Source organism: Conger conger, chromosome 5 (assembly GCF_963514075.1).
Source record: "Conger conger chromosome 5, fConCon1.1, whole genome shotgun sequence".
Taxonomy (NCBI): domain Eukaryota; kingdom Metazoa; phylum Chordata; class Actinopteri; order Anguilliformes; family Congridae; genus Conger; species Conger conger.
Window position 1 is genome coordinate 31187321 of NC_083764.1, and position 21387 is coordinate 31208707.

Here is a 21387-nt window from a genome sequence, read left to right on the forward strand (position 1 = left end):
ACACACCAAATTCCCTCCACCCTCCATCTACCAGCCTGACTCCCTACCAGTGTGTCTCTGGCTACTAGCCTTCCTTGTTTCCATGGAACCCGAGTCAGACAGAGGTCAATGGATGAGTGGTTCCATCACTCAGAGGAAGCATGGAATGCAGCCCACATTTGACTCCAGCGAGCAGTCCAGCATCAGAAAAAGCAAGCGGACTGGCATTGCGGTGAGACCCCCCATTTATCAGCCTGGGGATCATGTCTGACTCTCCACCAAGAACCTTTACCTCCACCTGAGCCCCCAGTTTGTGGGGCCCTTAAACGTCCTTTGGAGGGTCAATCAGGTGTCACCCACTTTCCATTATTTTTTTTTCTTAATCCATCCGACCTTGACAAAGCTACCTTTTTCTGCTGGTACATTTTCTATTTTAGTGTTTTAAGGCATGTTAATTTGCTTCGCTTTTACATTACATAGGTCTTTGCTATTAATTGTCAATCCAAAACTGCAATGAAATAACGCAGAATATGGGAGGAACACTAGATTTTACAGTGCAAGTAAACTGAAGGTGTAAATAAAAAGGGTGTTTATTAATGAGTTCTTAATAAGGCTTACAGGGGCCAGAATTAGGGTATTACCTCAATGGGCTCCATGTCACTGGCTGTTGAGGGTGATCGGGAGTGGGACATCAGGTGGGACTTGGATTCTTCATCTCGGGATGGAGTGTTAGACAAAGTGAAGTTGTCGATTGAGTCAATCTGAAGGGAGAGGGGGGTCAGAAGGAAAGAAAGAGAATGAGTCAGGGAGGGAGAGACAGAGACAGATATGACATGGGAGATCTAACCCAGTCAGACACCATGCAACCCAAGTGGTCTGCAAAGCCACCCTGAAATTCAACAGTACCAATTTGTAATCAAGCTCTAAATTGCACACCTGGTGCCACTAGAAGTGAGTTTCTCTTTCAGGTAATATAATCTAGGGGTTAAGAAAAGTGTTCAGAAATATATTACTGAATCATGTTTTGGTAAGTGAGCTGTTCCTTCAACAAAGATTCAAATAAGTGATCATAAAGTTGGGACTTTTAACACCGTACTCCAATGAAATGTTTTAATGGCTCATGGCAAAAAATGATTTATTGTCCAGCCTTATTGAAGACGAGAAAAATAACACAAGATTCCTTTTTACAAACCAAATCCAGAATTCTATCTACTTGTAGCAGTGATGATTTTATGATTTTATTTGATGTAATTGAAATTGAAAGGTTTAGAGACCAAACAAAGGATCTTTTAACTTCTTTCAGTCACATGCTCTGTGCAGAGGAGGCCAGGTCTCAACATTCAGAGCAGTTTGCATCCTTTGTCCCTTCTAATTACGTGATTGCACTGCTCTTATAGTATCTGCAAAGTCTTCAACATGTCTATTGGACCAGATACCTAGAAAATTAGTAAGAGCTTTTACCATCTATTGGCAAGCCATTACTAAACATCACAATTGTGTCTTTGACAGCTGGATATGTACCAAAGTAATTTAAGGTGGCTGTAATTCAGCCTCCTCTAAAGTAACCTAATTTGGACCCCGAGGCTTTGTCAAACTATAGATCAATCTCTAAAAAAAAAAAAAAAGGAAAAAAAAAAAAATTGGCCCTCGTCCTTATCTTTGTTGTACAGGTAGCAGATGAAATTGTACTTCCCTCTAGGGTCTTTCAGCGAACTTATCCCTGGTTATGGGTATGCACTTTGTTGTACGTCGCTCTGGATAAGAGCGTCTGCCAAATGCCAATAATGTAATGTAATGTAATGTAATCTTCCCTTTTTGTCTAAGATATTAGATAAATCTGTAGTACACACCAACTCCGTTCATAGCTACATGAAAATAGCGTTGTGAAGTAGTTCAGTCTGGATTTAGACCATACTAGAACATAAAGATAGCCTTAGGGTAGCAAACAATCTTTTTTCTGCTATTGATCGCAACCTTTGGTTGTCCTGATGCACTCTTTGGTTGCCTCGATTTGTAATAGTACAAATATGTACTTGGGTTTATCTGTGCTTTTAAGTGCTCTTGCAATATGATTGTTCGTGTAAAGACAAAACAACAGCAGGTAATGTAATGCTTGAGCCAATCAGGCAAAATAATTTATTACAGTATTTGGTCAAATTCATGAAGTTCACTCTTTGCTATTGGATCTTAGTGCCTTGTGTGATAAGTAGACCGCAATATCTTTCTGAATAGATGCAAAGACATTGTTGGCATAAGAGATGGGGCACTGTCATGGTTCAGATCCTATTTCACAGATCGTTATCAAGTTGTGCAAATAAATGAGGAGCCCTCCACATATTCTAGGGTGAGACGTGGTGTTCCCCAAGGTTCTGTGCTTGGGCCGCTCCTATTCTCTTTGTATATGCCCCCCTTGGTGATGTGTTGCAAAAACATGGTGTCAATTTCCATTGCAATGTAGATGACAAGCAGCTTTATATTTCTGCCAAACCTGATGAACTTTCACAACTTTCTAATCTGGATGCTTGTCTCAGAGATGGTACACAAGAGTGGACGGCACACAACGTTCTCCGCTTGAACTCCCCTGCTACTACTGACGCATATATTAAGAACCTAGGCTTTGATCAAGATCTCTCATTCGATGTCCATATTAAAAACATATCTTTCACTTTCAAAGGATCACTAAAATTTGAAATATGATGCGATTGCAAGATGCCGAAACTACCTGTCGAAAAGTGCATCGATTTTAAAGTACTTCTCGTTTTTTAAAGCCTTGAATGGACCAAAATATCTGAATAGGACTAATTATGCAAACTTAATTATACATTTTCCAACATGTTTTGGTTAATGTTTAAATGTCTAAAAATGTTTGCCTTTGACCAATAGAGAGAGACATATCCAAAGACAAAAGCAAATCTAAATTATGTCATCCTGATCTTGTGGTATCTGGATCAGAATGATCCCACTTGAAAATTATTTGACAAACCTGGCAGGATCAATTTGATCTGGGATAGCAAAAAAAGGGATTAAAAAATCTGGATAATTCGTATTCTAGATTAAAAGTATTTAAATACTGGGCCCAGATCATTGAGTATATAGATGACATCCTAATTTACTATGCCATCTTGGAGGAGCACATCGAAAAACAGTCCTCAGACTTCATCTGGACAACCAGCTGTATGTCAAGGCTGAGAAGTGCCTCCGGCACTACGGCCTCCCAGAGGACATTGTCTCTGACTGTGGCCACCAATTCACATTGTGTGTATGGAAAGCCTTCAGGGAGAAGCTGGGGGTTATGGTGAGTCTCATGTCTGGTCACAGGCAGGTGGACTAACCAGGAGCCTGGCAGGTTTCTCCAAAGCCACTGCAAGAACCAGCAAGGTGAGTGGGACCGGTTACTTCCCTGGGCTGAGTAAACACCAAATTTGAGTCAGACAGAGGCTCCAGTGGTCGGTGGATGAGTGGTTCCATTACTCAGAGGAAGCATGGAACGCAGCCCACATTTGACTCCAGCGAGCAGTCCAGCATCAGAAAAAGCAAGCTGACTGGCACTGCGGTGAGGCCCCCCATTTATCAGCCTGAGGATCATGTCTGACTCTCCACCAAGAACCTTTACCTCCAACTGAGCCCCCAGTTTGTGGGGCCCTTAAACGTCCTTTGGAGGGTCAATCAGGTGTCATACCTGCTCCAGCTTCCCTGTCATTATCATATCTCACCTACTTTCCTTTTTTTTTTTCTTAATCCATCCAACCTGGACAAGGCTACCTTTTCTGCTGGTATGTTTTCCATTTTAGTGTTTAAAGGCATTTTAATTTGCTTCGCTGTAGTTACATTACATAACATAGGTAATTTGGCAAACGCTCTAAATCAGAACAATGGTGCAGTTCACTCGTCTTTGCTATTTTCCTAACTACAAGCTGTCGCTGACATTCAAACTTCAGTGTGAAAACTAGCTATGGTTATCTCCATCATTCTGCACCATCAGAAAAAATAGTCACTTGACAACAACCTCGTGTTTCCCAATCTTTACATATTATCAGAAGAGAAAACAATAGCCTACAGCTTTAAAAGAAAGTAGGCTACCAGATAATTAAATTAAAAGTTTTGCATCTGCATTCTCTGCACATGTTTGACTTGTTGAGAGACTATTGTACATTAAAAAAAAACATGAGCAGCCCTGAAGTGGATATGTGTGTTGAATTGTTGGTATATAATAGTCCTCACTAGCTAGTAATGACCCATGTCTGCTGGCAGTGGATCAGCTTAAATAATTATCATTATATAATGGTATGTGATTATACCTATGGAATTTAAAAGTACAATAGGTAAGATTTTTGTGTTAAAATATTGTTACAAGACCATTGTAAATCCCTTCCTATCATTGAAAAAGGCTCACTGACATGTTGACTCACCCTCTACCTGTGTTTATAGTCCTTAAATTCTGGTTTCAAAATATGCAGTTGATGAACCGGCACTCTGTACCAAAACATCTATAGCTGTACAATAATTCAGGCTCATAACATTAAAAAGGAAAACTCTCTAATATGTGGGAGGACAAATCTCTACTCTCCTATACATCACAGCCTTGGTTTACCCTCCACCTATGGTGGTGGGGCATAGTAGTTACGTTTAACACCGCCTGTCTCTTGCAGATCTTTTGCTTTTAACATTATATTTTGCATTCTTAATACTGATCATCTCCTCCCAGTTTTCGACACCAAACCAACTGGAAAACGTTCAACATGATCCCGAATGGCGTGCTTGCTCACAGCTTATTCCCATTAATTTCCAAGATATTTAATGTTTTCCGGGGGAAAAGTCCCATAAAAATGAATAGTGGACTGACGGAATTGGAATTTTAAGACGTTTTTTTTTTTTACTGACATTATTCTCTGAGTCTTTACACTACATAAATATATTATACATCAAAATGTTCAACATTCATACTGATTCTCAGAATGTAACTTTTTTTCTTTCCATTATGCAATAACACCCCATGACTGTGATTGCCTGTTATGAATACCTAGTAACCACCTCACAACTGACTGAAAATACCCTAGCAGCCTAAATACTTCTGATAAATATAAATAATGGTTATATGCTTCAGAGACTTTCATTCAACAAAAATGCTCATATGCTTCATATACTTCCAATAAACCAATTGCCTTGCATTATGCAGTAACACCTTGCCTTGTTATAAAAACCTAGCAGCCACCTACCAACCACCGAGCAACACCTCAGCAACCACTGACCAACACCTTAGCAATACCCTAGCAACCACCTAGCAATACTGTAGCAACACATTAGCAACCACCAAGCAACTTCTTAGCAAATGCCTAGCAACAGCTTCACAACCACCCAGCAACACCTTAGCAACCACCTACCAAAGACCAGGTATTCCATAGTATTAGAAGTAGTAGCCACTGAGTCCACAGATTTTCCACAATCACACCCCGCAGGAAATGCACTTATCTAGTTCCCAGGAACACAATCATGTATCATCAGCCACACTTACCTAGTAGTTTTTTGGGTTCTAAATGTTTCTAACCAATGATTGGTGCAATACTTGTGGTGCTTGTGAGCAGTTTCATGTCAGAGTGTCCCTGAGTGAGCGACTGAGTGAGTATCTGAGCGAGTGAGTGCACTGAATTTGTGGTTTTCTGCCATATGGCACACTGTGGGAAAAAATACACAACGTGCATGGCCATGCATCACTTCCAAACATAACATACTGGCCAGTGTGAGTTGATATGACATCTTGAGCACAGATAGAAATGAGATCGGGAGCTTACACGTCTGCCTTTGCTAGCGGTCACGGAGGCAGTAGAACGCTTCAAAATGGAGAGGAAGAAACAGGAGGAGAGAGGAAGACAGAAAAACAGAAAGACAAAGGAAGCGGGATAGAGAGAGACAAGGTGAGAGGTAGTGAGAATGGGACACATACATACAAGGAAAACAAATTTAGATAAAGCATCACCAAGGAGAGAAACAAACATTATCACCATTAGCACCAGATATTTTCCAAAATGAACTACACTCGTCAAATGGAGAAAGATTCTATGATTCACAATGTTTAAAAGCATAATTTGGCCTGCAATAAATAAGCCCGAAAAGATGTAATTGCCTAATGTTTTCACCCCGCCTCTGATTTTCTTCGGAATGAGCCAATTCGTCATATTTTGTGAAGAAATGGTGTGAGCAAGAAAGATATCATTATTAGCTTTGTAGCATTGTGAAAATAGCATTGTTCGCCAAAGGTATCCTTTGTTAAAATAATTGTTTTCGGATGCAACCGATGTTACAGTGGCACACCAGTGCACATATCCTGGCAGTGATGGAATTATTTTTAACAGAATAGGTCACCAACGTTTTTAACGTAAATGCAAATATTAGGGGTATAATGGGGTGAAGGTATTCAAGAAACTCTACTTATGAAACTTCCATGAAGCCCCAAATTGTGATTAATCAATGAGATAGCTATTATAAGTAGCCTCACTATACTAATTAGCTTGCTCTACACTTGTGCCATTATCCGATGCTATCATAGAATTGTCAAAGTACTTCAAGGACTGTCTCAGGATCAGTAATGTCTTCTACATATTCATCAGAGACATCGGGCCATTGACACTGTCCATTGATCCAGAATAAATGTTGATGCAGTCTATTTCTGCCATATTCTCAACCTGTAATACCAGAGCTGCTTGGGGCGGCCAGTAGCATAGTGGTTAAGGTGCATGACTGGGACCCGCCTGTAGCATAGTGGTTAAGATGCATGACTAGGACCAGTCTGTAGCATAGTGGTTAAGGTACATAACTGGGACCTGCCTGTAGCGTAGTGGTTAAGGTAAATGACTGGGACCCGCCTGTCGCGTAGTGGTTAAGGTACATGACTGGGACCCGCCTGTAGCATAGTGGTTAAGGTACATGACTGGGACCCGCAAGGTTGGCGGTTCGATCCCCGGTGAAGCCACAATAAGATCCGCACAGCCGTTGGGCCCTTGAGCAAGGCCCTTAACCCTGCATTGCTCCAGGGGAGGATTGTCTCCTGATTAGTCTAATCAACTGTACGTCGCTCTGGATAAGTGTCTGCCAAAATGCCATTAAAGTAATCTAGTGTAATGCTTGAATCATACACCAGAGAAGTAATTTTCTGGCATGACATTGGGTGTTCATTCTTAGTGATACATTCTTATTCATACTAACCACAATATCAGTGTAATTTAATGAAAAACTTCTATAATAAAAATAATTGGTCTAATATTTGTGGGGTGTGTCATTATGTGGTGCTTACCCTTTAAATAAAATACAATAACAAAGCTTGATCATTACAGTATGCAGATCAATACAAGTGCACATAGCTATTCCAATAGAATTAACTAGTTTTGAGGATCTGCTGTAGAAGGAAGCAGGAGTGGAGAGCAGAGTATCAAGCTCCTCTCCTAGGACCTCTATGTACCAGCTACTCAGACGAAAGGGAATGGACATACGGAAGGCAAAAAAAAAAAAAAACATTTTAGCGTACAAAAAAAAATAGCTTGATTTTTTGACCATTGCTATAGTGTTTCTGTTTAGTCACACAATGGTACACACACACAAGGCCACCATTTTGTGTGTGTGTACCATTAAAATATAAAAGAGATTCATGTCCATTAATGTATACTTTTTTTTTTTTTTCTGGTGAGGGGTTTCATCGGGGTAATATTTAAAGTGGCTTCAGAAAGTATTCAGACAATTTAATTCAACACATTTTTTGCCCATCAATCTACACTCCATAAACCATAATGACAAAGAGAAAGGTTTTTAGACATTTTAGCAAATTTATAAAAAATTAAAAACTGAAATCTCTTATGTACATAAGTATTCAGACCCTTTGCTGTGGCACTATTTCAGGGTACCATGATTGTTGGGGGACACATGGCTTCTCAGCACATTGTCTTTTGATCAACTTTGAAAACTATTATTGCTGTTTATCAACATGAAGAGTAAAGTTGTGCCCAAGAAGCCATTATGAGACTGAGTAACAAGAATGAAACAAAAATTAACATTATTATTCGGAACATAATTAATAAGAAAGAGCGCACTGGGGAGTTTACTAATCACAAAGGGACTGGCAGGCCAAGGAATACCTCCACAGCTGATGACAGAAGAATCCTTGCAATAATAAAGTAAATCCCCAAAGACCTGTCCCACAGATGTGGATTTGTTATTACTGTCCGCAGAAGACTTCATGAACAAAAATACAAAGGCTACACTGCAAGATGCAACCACTAGTTAGCTGCAATGACAGGATGGCCAGGTTACAGTTTACTTAATATACAGCAAACACTGTTCTGGAAAAAGGTCTTGCAGCCAGATGAGACAAAGATGAACTGATGAGTGATAGAAAATGTAAAGTATGGAGGAGAGAAAGAACTGCCAAGATCCAAAGCATACCAACTCATCTGTGACACATCTGTGGTCGGGGTGTTATGGCCTGGGCATGTATGGCTGCCAAAATTACTGGTCACTTACAGTTGTGTTCAAATAAATAGCAGTGTGTTAAAAAAAGTGAATAAAGTGCTAATATTTTTTAATAGCTTTTAGTTAAATATTTCAAATGTAGTGGAAACATTACACATTCAATTCCAAATCAAAGCATTAGCACATTTTATCAAACGTTATTCTTTTACAGCAAAGAAAATTCATATTAATTTGTTCAAAAGAAATGGCAGTGTAGACACTTTTCTCTTTAAACTCAAACACTTACTGTATAAACTGAAGAAATCTTTCAAGATTTAAATTCACTTCACTTTAAATTACTGAACTAATATTTAGTTGCATAACTATTGTTTTTGATTGCTGCACTTCTGCATTGCACTGAATCAAGCAAATTCTGCAAAGGAGTACAGAGATGAGCCACAAAAGTTGGAACAAAGTTTTATGGACTGATGAGAACAAGAATAACCTCTACCAGAGTGATGGAAAGGCCAAACTGGAGAAAGAAGGGATCTGTTCATGATCCAAAACATGCAAGCTCATCTGTGAAGCACGTTGGAGGAAGTGTCATAGCTTGGGCTTGCATGGCTGCTTCCGGAGTGGGCTCACTAATCTCCATTGATGATGTAACCCCCCCCCAAAACCAACAACAACTGAAAGAGGCTGCAGTAAAAGTCTGGAAAAGCATCACAGAAGAAGAATGCAGCTGTCTTGTGATGTGAATGGGTCATAAACAAACAAATCAAACAAAGTGAAATAAACACTACAATTTAACTTAATTTAGTACAGGTCAGAGGAACTATATTGTGTCATTCCATCACATCGCATATAAAAATGAGGTAATAAGCATGCTAAATTCCTTTGTCACCGATCAGCATGGGAAAAGCCAAAGAACTGTCAATTCAGAAGAGACAGATCGTAAGTAACTGACACAGTCTGGTAATGGGAACAAAAAAATCCGGAAACATTTAAACATACCAGTCAGCATTGTAAGGGCAATAATAAAATTAATTCAAACATGGAATGGTTGAAAAACTTCCCAGGAAGTGCGTATTATTCTCACAAACTGAAAATAAGATGGTGAGGGAGGCCATAAGTAAACCCAGGATCACAGTTTCAGAATTGGGGTCAATCATAAAATGACACCTCCATACCAACAAACTCTCTGTAAGGGTGGCACAAAGACAGCACTTACTGAGCACAATAAACAAAACATCAGGAGTTTGCCAAACCTCATTGGAATTATGACTGGAAAAAAGTGCTTGCCAGGAAGAGGATGCAATTGCACGTTAACCACACGGGCAGTGAGGAAGATGGTGAGGGAGGTCAACAATGTTAAGTAAATGAAAGTGGTCATGTTTAGTATTTCGTTGCATATCCTTTGCATGCAATGACTGCTTGAAGTCTGGGATTCATGGACATCGCCATTTGCTGGGTGTCTTCTCTGGTGATGCTTTGCCAGGCCTGTATTGTAGACATCTTTTGCTCATGCAAGTTCTCGGCAGCATATGAAAGGCATGCTCAATTGGGTTCAGTTGAGTTTGCGGCTAACCAGTGGTTTGCAGCTTACAGTATAGCCTCTGTATTTCTGTTCATGAAGTCTTCTGTGGACAGGGGTCATTAACAAATCCACACCTGACTCCTGAAGAGTCATTAGCTGCGGAAGTCTTCCTTGGCCTGCCAGTCCCTTTGCAATTAGTAAGCTCACCAGTGCTCTCTCTCTCTTTAATTATGTTCTAAACAATTGATTTTAGTAAGCCTAAGGTTTGATTGATGTCTCTGTTTTATTCTTTTGAACTTTGGCAGTAATAGTTTCCAAAGGTGATGAAAAGACTAAGCGCTGAGAGCTCTCTTATACCTGCATTCAGGGGGTAACCAATTAAATACACATAAGAAACACTTGTGAAGCCATGTGTCCCAAACAATACAGTGCCATGAAATGGGGGGACTATGTATAAACACTGCTGTAATTTCTACGTGGTGAATCCAAAATGTATAAAAATACCCTTTAATAAAATCTGAGACTGACATGTTAATTGTGTGATTCCAAATCAAGAATTGCGGCAAATTAAATTAAAATGTATTGGAACAGCAAGGTCAAAACTCAGTTAAAGATAAGGGGGAAAAAGAGAGAGGTTCAGTATAGAGAAAGGCAATGGTGCAAAAGTTTTGACATTGCCAGCCTTGGAAAAAATTTCAACTTCTGTTATCAATTGAACAATCTATAGCCACAAAATAATTAGACATCAATCCGTTGACGGACATGTCTTCTCCAGAGCGGCGAATGACAACCATACATTTTATGAAAAGTGACTTTTCAATACTCACATCAAATTGATCGAGGGTGGAGGTTGGAGCGTTCAAAAATGCAAGAAATGAGTTCTGGGAATCCTGGTGCTTCACACCTAGAAAAGAGGAGGGTAGTGAACAAAAAAATATTGATGATAGGGCATACAGCAACATGAGAATTTAGCATACACTAATTATAGATGCAAATGCTCTGTGCGTTAAAGGGGATCTACTGTGTATATTGGTGTCTAAGCAGTTAAAATACAAGCCTTGCTTGGGGAAAGGGGAGGTGAGACATGATAGAAATACAGATGTGGTATACTAAGTACACAAACTTAGGGGGCACAATATAGCAACAAAAGTTATTTTTTAATTGAAACATTTGGATCATATTTAATGAGGGGATTTGAGTAATTATGGTGCTTCCGGTAACTGTGAAGCACTGCTGTACCAATAATGGCCGCGTTTCCCTATAGCGAACGTTCTTAAGGAGTTAAGGATCCTTAAGTTACGAGTGTTTCCCGAACACCTTCTTAGTGGCGTTCTTAAGACTGCGCTTCAGAAGGGTTGAAAGAACGTTCTTAATGGGAGCTGTCCACCCCCTCAGTGCTGGATTCAAAACAATCGATGCCAGGCTAATCCATTGTTCCACATAATTACATGCTCCCAGATGAAGTTCTGATGTAACAAGTGGCATCCTACAATAAAACAACACTGAGAATAACGCGCGGGGAAATGAGGCGCCAGAACGCGATTATAATACTAATTGCGGGCTGAATCCACACTTTTCTTTTCTAATTTGCCATGTGTAGGCTATGTAACAGGGTAGGAATTTCCTCATTTTCGGGGCAAAAAGGCCTTTGAGTGAAATAAGAGGATGTGGAGAATAAATAACTTGACTTTAAAGTTTTGATTTTAGTATGAATCAGGGGTGAAAGTGGATTGAAATTCTTGCCGGTACTACTACCCCAACCATGGGGCACTTTGGCAAAGACAGACCCTATGAGACAGACAGCAGAAAATTGGCTTGAAACCGGCTACGGTTTGCAAGCCTACGGCCTGGTCGCAAGAGTGCAAGAACCGGGAACAGCTGACATCCCGCAGGATCCGCGAGTGAGGCCGAGGGAGGGAGGCGGAGCCCGGAACTCTTTTAACACTGAGACATTTTAATCTGTTCTTAACTTGTGTTTTAGTATAATAAATCTTGTTTTTAACCTTCCGTCTGCATGTTGTTTTGGGTCAACAACTCCCCAGTAGAAATCATTGGAGTTACACTCCACACCCGTAACATTTCTAAATTCTTCGTGTGCGAAACATGGCCAATTACACAAATATAACAATAATAATAAATGTTTAAACCGGAAATAAGGTGTTAAATAACTGTGGAAAGGGTGGAGGTCTGATTTGAACCCGAGGCTTCCACACGAAAAACGGTAACATTAACCACTACACCATCGACTGCCTGCTGACTCACGGAGGATTTACGCGGTAAAGAACGTAACGTTACTGCGCACGAGTATCTAACTTTAGCCCTCACAATAAATAAAATACGTTTGCTTGATAACGGATCTCACAGTTTTGTTTATTTGACTCTTTTATTTGCACTGCAGTTGCTGGTTGAGAAACGGTGTCTCATTCTCTTGTATGCAAATGCACAGTGATAAAGGAATCTTTACTCTTTAATCTTTAATCTGCCGTGCTCAATTTCATGTGTCAGTTGCCTGATGCGGCTGGATCTGCAAGCGTTTGGTCGCTACGAAGCCTGTTAAGTTGGCCGGGTTTCCCGATAAAGAACGTTCTTAAGAGATAAGAAGGCTCTTAAGAACGCTCCGGACCCTTCTTACAAAACCTTCTTACGAAAGATCATCTTAGGCTAAGAAGGTGTTTCGGGAAACGCGTTTGCTTCTTTTGGGAGGCCTAAGAAGGTCCTTAAGAACGTTCTTAGCTTAAGAACGTTCTTAACGCGTTCGGGAAACGCGGCCAATGACAGTACAACATCTTAGATAAAACTACACTATGACTGGAAAGTCCCAAATGAAATTAATTCGATCTTTCATGCAGATAAGAGATATTTCTACATTTGTTCCATGTCAGTGAAACTATATGGATGGATACATTACATTTTATTTAGCGATGCTTTTATCCAAATGATGTACAAAACAGTGCATATCAAGATAATACAACTAACAACCAAACATGATAAGGTACAATTCATATAGGACTGGTTGTAGGGCCATTGTCAGTACACAAGGTAGATACAGAATTGGCCTAAGACAAATACAAATTCCAAAGTCATAGATTAAGGAATAAAATACAAGGGGGTAAAGGGAAATAGGTTTGGGGACTCCAGCAGAGGAGTTAAGGTATAGTGTGAAGAGATGAGTCTTCAGACTGCAGCGGAAAATGGGCAGCGAGGGAGCACATTTTTAACTAAATTGAAATATTATTTAAAATCGAAGCATGTACACATGAATAATGTCTCCAACTGGATAATTTGTTTTGAATATAGGGCACATACAGTATCTGTTCAGATGTTATGTATGTTAATATTGCAGTGTGATTTTTATCTACATGTTTTGAGTAAGGATACGATTAGTATAATGCCTAGTATAATTTTCTCTTTTTTCTGTAATGGTATGTTATTTATCCCATTATATTGTCTGATATTTGCTATATTGTGTCTTGTACAAATTATTTTTAATGCACCTCTCAATCATCCTCCAGCTCAGGGACTACAGGTGCAAATTAGCTCTTGGGGAGGTCATTGCACCAATGGGGAGCTAGGGTGGAGAAGCTCCACAGCTAGTACTCTGGGTAAGTGGAAACATACTTGAATTTCATTTTTTTTCTGAATTGCCCTTTTAACAAAATACAATTGGCTCCAGAATAGTTGGCACTCACTTGGTCTCACTTGTTTGGTGCAGAACAACTAAATCAGATACAGCATTGGTATATCGGCCATTGAAAAAAGAGACGTATAAGAGAAGATTTGCGTCATACCCACAGTGAAATTTGGTGGCGGGTCAGTTATGTTTTGGATCTGCATAGGGGAACGATCCAAAATCCATCCAAATATGTTCCTTAACCTTGTGAAGCATTACAGGAAAAGACTATTGAAACCAGGGCTTCCAATAATTATGGAACCTTGATTTTGGTGAAATCTATTTTCTATAAAATGAATGTTTGATTTTGGAACATTCATAAAGAACGTTATTTTTCACATATTCAGCATTGTCTCAGTAATTATATTTTTTGTGCATTCCCAGTCGGGGTGCCGATAATTTTGGGGCCCACTGTTTTATCTCTATCGTAATATAGATATTATAACTGGCAGAACACCTCTAGCTCAGAAATATCATTCTGCCTCCTAGCATGTATGACATGTTTGAGATCTCTCCACAGATTTTCAATAATATTCAAGCCTGGGGACTGTGGTGGCAATTCCAAAACCTTCATCCGTCTGTGCTGGTTGATATCGAGGTATGCTTTGGGTCATTGTCTTGCTAGACTACCCAACCTCTCTTCAACTTTAATGTCTGGACTGGCATAATAAAAGCACCTCCCTGCTTCACAGTTGGCAAGGTGTTTTTCTCTCCAAAGGCTTCACCCTTTTTCTCCAAACATACCTTCTTTGGTGGTGGCCAAAGGCAAAGTTCCATTTTGGTTTAGTCAGTCCAAAGCACATTGTTTGAAAAGGCTTCAGGCACCTCAATGTTTTCTTTTGCATATTTCAGATGCTTAATATTGTGTTGAGGTTTTTCTTTCAGGCAACTTTGCCATGTAGGTTACTTTGTTGAAAGTATGTTGTATTGTTGTCCTGTGAATGTATTTGCAGAGATGTGTGGGTTCTTTTGAGCATTTCTCACTAGCTTGTGGGCCATTCTATCAGAAAATATATTTCTGCATTGACTTCAACTGTTCCATTTATCTTCAATTTTCTAATACTGCTTCTGACAGTGAAAATAGGTAGTTTGAAACATTGAGAGAGCTTCTGTAGCCTTCTCCTTCTTGGTGGAAATGAACCATCTTCATTCTGAAATCTTTGGACAACTGTTTAGAGGAACCATGCCACCGCATTTGGATACTTTAGAAGGCATGGAGTTACTTCAGAATAAAAATATCAGCCCTGAAGTTATACTTGCCTGACTCATGGAAGCCCTAACCTAATCACGTGGGTCTGGGCCTTAGTAATCATCTTTTTAGAAAGTAAGAAATAATCCAATAATCCAAAAGGGTTACCAAAATTTTGCTCAGGGCCCCCTTTTCTTTTTTTATCATTTATAAACCGTAAAAACCTTGAAATTTTGCTGAAAGGTCTCATGTTTAACTCAGGTTTGCTTTCGATAACAAACAGATTGATTGTAAAAGACATTTAAAACAGGGATGCCCAAATCTTTGTCTGGGGGTGGCCACCATATCTTTGCGTCCACAAAACATTTTGGGGGTTATTCATGTTGTTTTTATTGTTTCACATGCAAACAAAAAACACTGCATTACTTGTCTACTAAGACAGGCTATCGCCTAAGACCCTTCTCTGAGCTCACTTACAAAAGTTAAGGCTATTCAATAGACAAATGCTCTAACCACCAAACAAAAATGCATTATGTAAACCCTGGATTTTATCTGCCTCTAAATTGACACAATGGGCAATGACCACTTTAGTGCTCTAAGCGTTAAAACAGGCAGTGTGTCAAACATGTGGCATGGTATAAGGGCTAAGCATATGGAAAATGGAATACACATACAGTACTCAGAGCATACCATTCCATTTTCCATACCACACTGCCTGCTTTAGTGAACAGTGCACCGAAGAGCCTCAAAATTGCACCAAATATGACTAAACTGAATTACATAGTATATCATACATTACATCATATATTGTTATCATAAGAGAATTAGATGTTTATGGACCAAGAATAAAAACAATTGTTTGACCATACTTAAGGCCATTAAAGTCATGGATTGTATTCTGCACAACAAACTACAAGGTGTAGAGCCATCCTTGCCATGCTACACCAACATAATACCATTTTACAGGCTTGTTTCAATCTGAGAAGAAGAATAATATGTAACTGGTAAGTAACACATGCAAAGCTGGTGAGAATGTGATTTTGGACAAAGCAAGAAAGTGTATTATCATCATGATGTACCTGTGATTTTTTACAATAAATAATGCTCTGACCTATAACTAAGCCTGTGCTAATAATTAAAATTCTTAATTAAATGAATGAAAATGATGATAATACACATTATTGCTTGTCCAAAATCACATTCTCACCAGCATGCATGTAACTTATCCAGTCACTTCATGCAAATCTTCTTCTGAATTAATACAGAGAACACAAACAAAAAAAATATAAATATTTTAAAACAATAGAGGGGTCAGAACGATGTCACAATATGACATGAGGAGAATGTTTACATTTTAAAGAGCTTTTGAAAACTATATGAATGAATTACTGTCTTGAGTACTTGCATCAATTAACATGTCGCACAAAATGTCTCAATACAATAAGAATTATGTACCAGCACCTACACAGTGGGTACAATATTATCATGTAAATACACATTCTAACAACGTTACGTTAGCTAATTAACTAGATCAGTTAGGGATGTGGCTATATAGATTTAGTTAATTTTGCTAGTAGTAAGCGAGGGGGCCATATTATAATAAAGAAACACAGCATTCAAGTAATTTCTAGCTAACTAGTTTGATGTTATTTAATTTTACCAGGTATTGAATGCATAAATTAACATACTTTTCAGAAGGTTGAAATTTCTGTATTATAAATCCTTTTTTTGATTGGTCTTATGTAATATTCTAATATTTTGAGATACTGGATTTCTGAAGATTAAAACAAATAAAGACTTTAAATATTTCACTTTATGTGCAATGAATTTAGAATATATGAAAGCTTCACTTTTTTAATAAAATGACGGAAAAAAGTAACTTTTCCACGAGATTCAAATTTTTTGAGATGCACCTGTAAGGCTATTGTTAACGATAACTTACTGACTGTTAAAACCGCAATGTTTCAAAAATAGTATACTAAAAACTAGATGTAACTGGATACAATTCCATTATTCCGATTGCTTTGAAAACAGATACAGATACAGACCAAGCAGAAGCTTCACTATTCATCAAAACATAATGGTTATATATTATATGATCACAGATTCAGGATACAGTGTGCATGTTAAGACTCCACCACATGTTTTGCTGGTACCGCTGTAGGCTTGGTTTTCTATTCCGAAAATAGACAAGGGCGACAGCTATCAACAGCTATCAACTCATAACATCATATTATGGGTGCTTGCAGTGACTTAATTATCTGGTTGCAATAACGTTAACAAATTTTATAATAGTCTATCAGCTACCAAGGTATTTAAAAAAAGAAAGAGGACAAAATTAAAGGGAATTAAAAATACCATTAAAAATGAAAGGGAACAAAATGGATTTTGTCTGCCTGGATCCAGGTTTAAATAAACTGTTTTATGAAAAACTCCATTGATTACCAAATCAAGATCAAGATTCTTTATTGTCATTGTACAGACATACAACGAAAATCAGGTGCACTCTAATGTTCTGTTAACGGCTGTAAGTTCCAACTGCTTATGTTCCACTTCCGAAGTTCTACCTCTTTATGTTTTTCGGCTCTAGCTAAAAATCGGGTTGTAGGTATGGAGATATGTGAATGTTTGTGAGCGTGCCTGTCAGAAAAGTTGAACTCCTCAATGATTTGCCACCAGAGATGTAAAATGACGACAGTGGTCAGTCGTGTAGCGCAGGGACCACAGGTGGAGCATAATGAGGTTAACAGTGCGGTGAACCAAGTAACTGTTCTCACCTTTCCCCAAGCGCAGCTCTTCAGTCTCATTCCTCAGCTTTTCAATCTCAGACAGCAAGTCCTGGTTTTTACTCTCAGATTCCTGCAGTTTGCTGGTGAGGTAAAGGAGTAGAAGCACACATCAGACTCTCCTTGTGCATTTGAAACAAACCAACCAACCAACCACAACCAAGTCCTACCACCGCCAGAAGTACAGAGGTATGGGAGCTTTAACCTGACTATTACATAGGGTTGGGAACTGAGAACCAGTTCCAAATTAGAAGCGGATCCAAAATTCTAAGGACTGGGCAACCAATAAGAAATGTGAATTTCGGTTCCGTTTATCAGTTCCTTAACACCCATTTTCACTCGTGCATGTTTCAAATAAATGGCCTCGATTGGGCTATTACTGCAAACTAGGGCTGGCACACAATTTTTCAAAGACATTAGTTATTTTCTATAAAATGAATGTTTGATTTTGGAACATTCATAAAGAACGTTATTTTTCACATATTCAGGATTGTCTCAGTTAATATTTTGTTAATATTTTATTATAATTATAACATCAAAAATTCTAATTATATTACACATCTAGTGTTATGCTAGCTAGGTCCATTAAAGGGAGTATTGCCAAAAACACCATTAACAAGCATTGTTTCCCAATTTAACAAGATATATTAATAGAACAGTAACATGTATGAATCATAAAGATGAACATAACAGTGTTCATGCACACACTATTCAGTATGGTTCTAGCCAGCTCTCCAACCTCTTGTGTGAACATTCCATCCATATATTTGCAGAGAGACTTGCATTTTACACCTGAGGATAAAACTATAAGACTAATATTGTTGGTTAATTAGCTTGCAAAAAACTAAGGTGTGGTCCACTCTGAGACAAAACAGGTCCCCAGTTTAGAGGGTTACTCTGTGGTCTGAGGGCAAAATGAGGAAAACTGGTGACTGTGCCATGCTCTGACATTTGTATCACATTTACATTTTAGTCATTTAGCAGACGCTTTTAATCCAAAGCGACTTACAAGTGCATAGATTCTACCATAAGTCAGAGCATCACATCCAGAAACTAGCAAAATACACAGGAAATGTTCTAAACATAGTTGTCATCAGAAGTGCATTTTTTTTTTTTTTTTTTTTTTTTTTTTTGGGGGGGGTGGGGGGGGTTAGACAAGGATAGGGATATCAGAAAGGAGGGGCAGGGGAAATCAGGAGGGAGGACTAAGGTAGAGTTTGAAAAGGTGGGTTTTGAGTCTGCGTCGAAATAGGGGGAGGGATTCTGCTGTTCTGACAGTGGTAGGCAAGTCATTCCACCACTGAGGAACCAGAACGGAAAACAGGCGTGAACGTGCAGCTTGACCGCCAGGTGCACGTAGAGAGGGAACCGTAAGGCGACCAGAGCTGGCTGACCGGAGTGGTCTAGCTGGGGAGTAGGGAGTGATCAGGGATTGTATGTAAGGTGGGGCAGTCCCCTTAGCAGCCTGAAATGCCAACACTAGGGCCTTGAAACGGATGCGTGCGGCAATAGGAAGCCAGTGGAGGCCAATGAGAAGCGGAGTGACATGAGCCGACCTGGGCTGACTGGTGATCAGGCGGGCTGCAGCATTCTGGACCAGCTGGAGGGGCTTGATAGCACATGCTGGGAGACCGGCTAGGAGGGAGTTGCAGTAATCCAGGCGGGAAATGACGAGCGCCTGGACTAGGAGCTGGGTGGCTTTCTCAGTCAGGAGATGACGGATACGGCGTATATTATACAGAAAGAACCTGCAGGTTCTGGCAGTGGAGGATACTTGTGGAGCCAGGGTGAGGCAGTTATCAAGAGTCACCCCAAGATTCTTTGCCGTACGGGAGGAGGAAACTACAAAGTCCTCAACAGTCAATGAGAGGTCGATTGACGGAGAGGACTTAGCAGGGATGTAGAGAAGCTCAGTTTTAGCAAGGTTGAGCTTCAGGTGATGGGAAGTCATCCACGCAGAGATATCAGCCAAGCAGGCAGAGATCCGTGTGGTGATTTGGGTGTTGGGGGGGAAGGAAATGAAGAGTTGGGTGTCATCAGCGTAGGAATGATAAGAAAAGCCGTAGGAAGAGATAACAGAACCAAGAGACATGGTGTATAGCGAGAAGAGGAGAGGCCCAAGAACCGAGCCCTGCGGGACTCCAGTTCGTAGGGGGTGAGGGTCGGAGACTGCGCCCCTCCAAGTCACCTGATAGGAGCGACCAGAGAGGTAGGAGGAAAACCAAGCGAGTGCAGAACCTGTGACACCCATCCCAGACAGCGATGAGAGCAGAATCTCATGGTTGACTGTATTGAAGGCGGCTGACAGGTCGAGGAAGATGAGGACAGAGGAGAGGGATTTTGCTTTAGCAGAGTGGAGTGCCTCAGTGACCGCGAGCAGGGCGGTTTCAGTGGAGTGGCCACTCTTGAAGCCAGACTGGTTGGGGTCATGGAGATTGTTCTGGAGAAGATAAGTGGACAGTTGGGAGCAGACCGCCCGTTCCAGAGTTTTAGCGAGAAAGGGAAGAAGAGAGACAGGCCGGTAGTTGTTCAGGGCAGAGGGGTCACGAGTAGGTTTTTTGAGCAGGGGAGTGACTCTGGCCCTCTTCAGGGAAGAGGGCATGGTACCGGAAGAGAGGGAGGTGTTGATTAGAGAGGAGAGAAAAGGGAGAATGTCATCAGATATAGGAGGGGAGAGGGGAAGGGGTCAAGAGGACAGGTGGTTGGGCGGTGGGAAGTAAGGAGTTTCAGTGTGTCGGCGTCAGAGAGGGGAGAAAAGGAGGTTAGGGAGTTGGGGAGGGTAGGAGGGTCAGCAGGGGTGGAGGGTTGGGAGAAGGAATTGCGAATAGCATCGACCTTCTTTTCAAAGAAGGAGACAAAGTCATCAGGTGTGAGTGATGAGGGGGGTGGGGGGGGGGGGCAGAAGAGAGGAGAAAGTTGAAAACAGTTTGCGGGGATTAGAGGCGGCCGCGTTAATTTTCGAGTGAAAGAAGGAAGATTTAGCTAGAGAGACAGAGGAATGGAAAGATGATAAGAGGGCATGGAAGGAAGCCATATCACTGGGGAGACAGGACCTTTTCCATTTTCTCTCCGCCGCCCGCAGTTCGGTTCGGACAGCTCGTAGAGCATCAGAAAGCCAAGGACTGGGGGGGAGGCCCGAGCTAGTTTGGTGGTGAGGGGACACAGAGAATCAAAGGAAGATGAGAGGGAGGACATGAGAGTTGTAGCCGCATCATCGGGAGACAGTCGAGAGAAAGACTCCGCAGATGGTAGGAAGGAGAGGATTGTAGATGAGAGGGTGGAGGAAGACAGGTGGCGTAGGTTCCGTCGACAGGATGGGTGTTAGAGGAGAGTGGAAGAGAGAAAGAGATGAAGGAGTGGTCAGATATATGGAGTGGTGTTACAGAGAGGTTGGTTGTTGTGCAGCTCCTTGTGAAGATGAGGTCAAGAAGGTTGCCTGCTTTGTGGGTGGGAGGGGAAAGAGTGAGGGTAAGGTCAAAAGAAGAGAGGAGGGAAAGAAAGGTAGACTGGGTGGACTCTGAGTTGAGGTTGAAGTCACCCAGGAGGATCAATAATAAACAGTTTGCACGGCAGAGTAACAGAAACCGCATGAAATTCAAAAGAGGAGAAGGAGAGGGATGAGGAGATTAGGAGACCTGTGCCACCTCCTCTGCCAGAGGATCTGGGTGTGTGGGAAAAAGAGAAGGCAGAGGAAAGGGCAGCCGGGGTGGCCGTGTTCTCTGGTGAGAGCCACGTTTCAGTTAAAGCAAGAAAGTCAAGGTTGAGGTGGGAGGCATAGGCAGATATGAAG

The 21387-nt window shown here is 40.6% G+C and overlaps 1 protein-coding gene across 2 annotated transcripts in view; it reads right to left on the bottom strand.

The window, feature by feature from the left end:
• Positions 1 to 21387, bottom strand: part of LOC133128378 (serine/threonine-protein kinase MRCK alpha-like) — a 159555-nt gene that overhangs the window by 37258 nt on the left and 100910 nt on the right. The window contains exons 20-23 of one of the 2 annotated variants that reach the window (XM_061241828.1): positions 17589 to 17680; positions 10780 to 10856; positions 5769 to 5807; positions 621 to 740 (exon numbers count right to left, since the gene is read on the bottom strand). In XM_061241828.1, the coding sequence (XP_061097812.1) occupies positions 621 to 740; positions 5769 to 5807; positions 10780 to 10856; positions 17589 to 17680 (328 nt within the window). The remainder of the gene's footprint in view (positions 1 to 620; positions 741 to 5768; positions 5808 to 10779; positions 10857 to 17588; positions 17681 to 21387) is intronic. The other variant, XM_061241830.1, reaches the window with a different exon arrangement.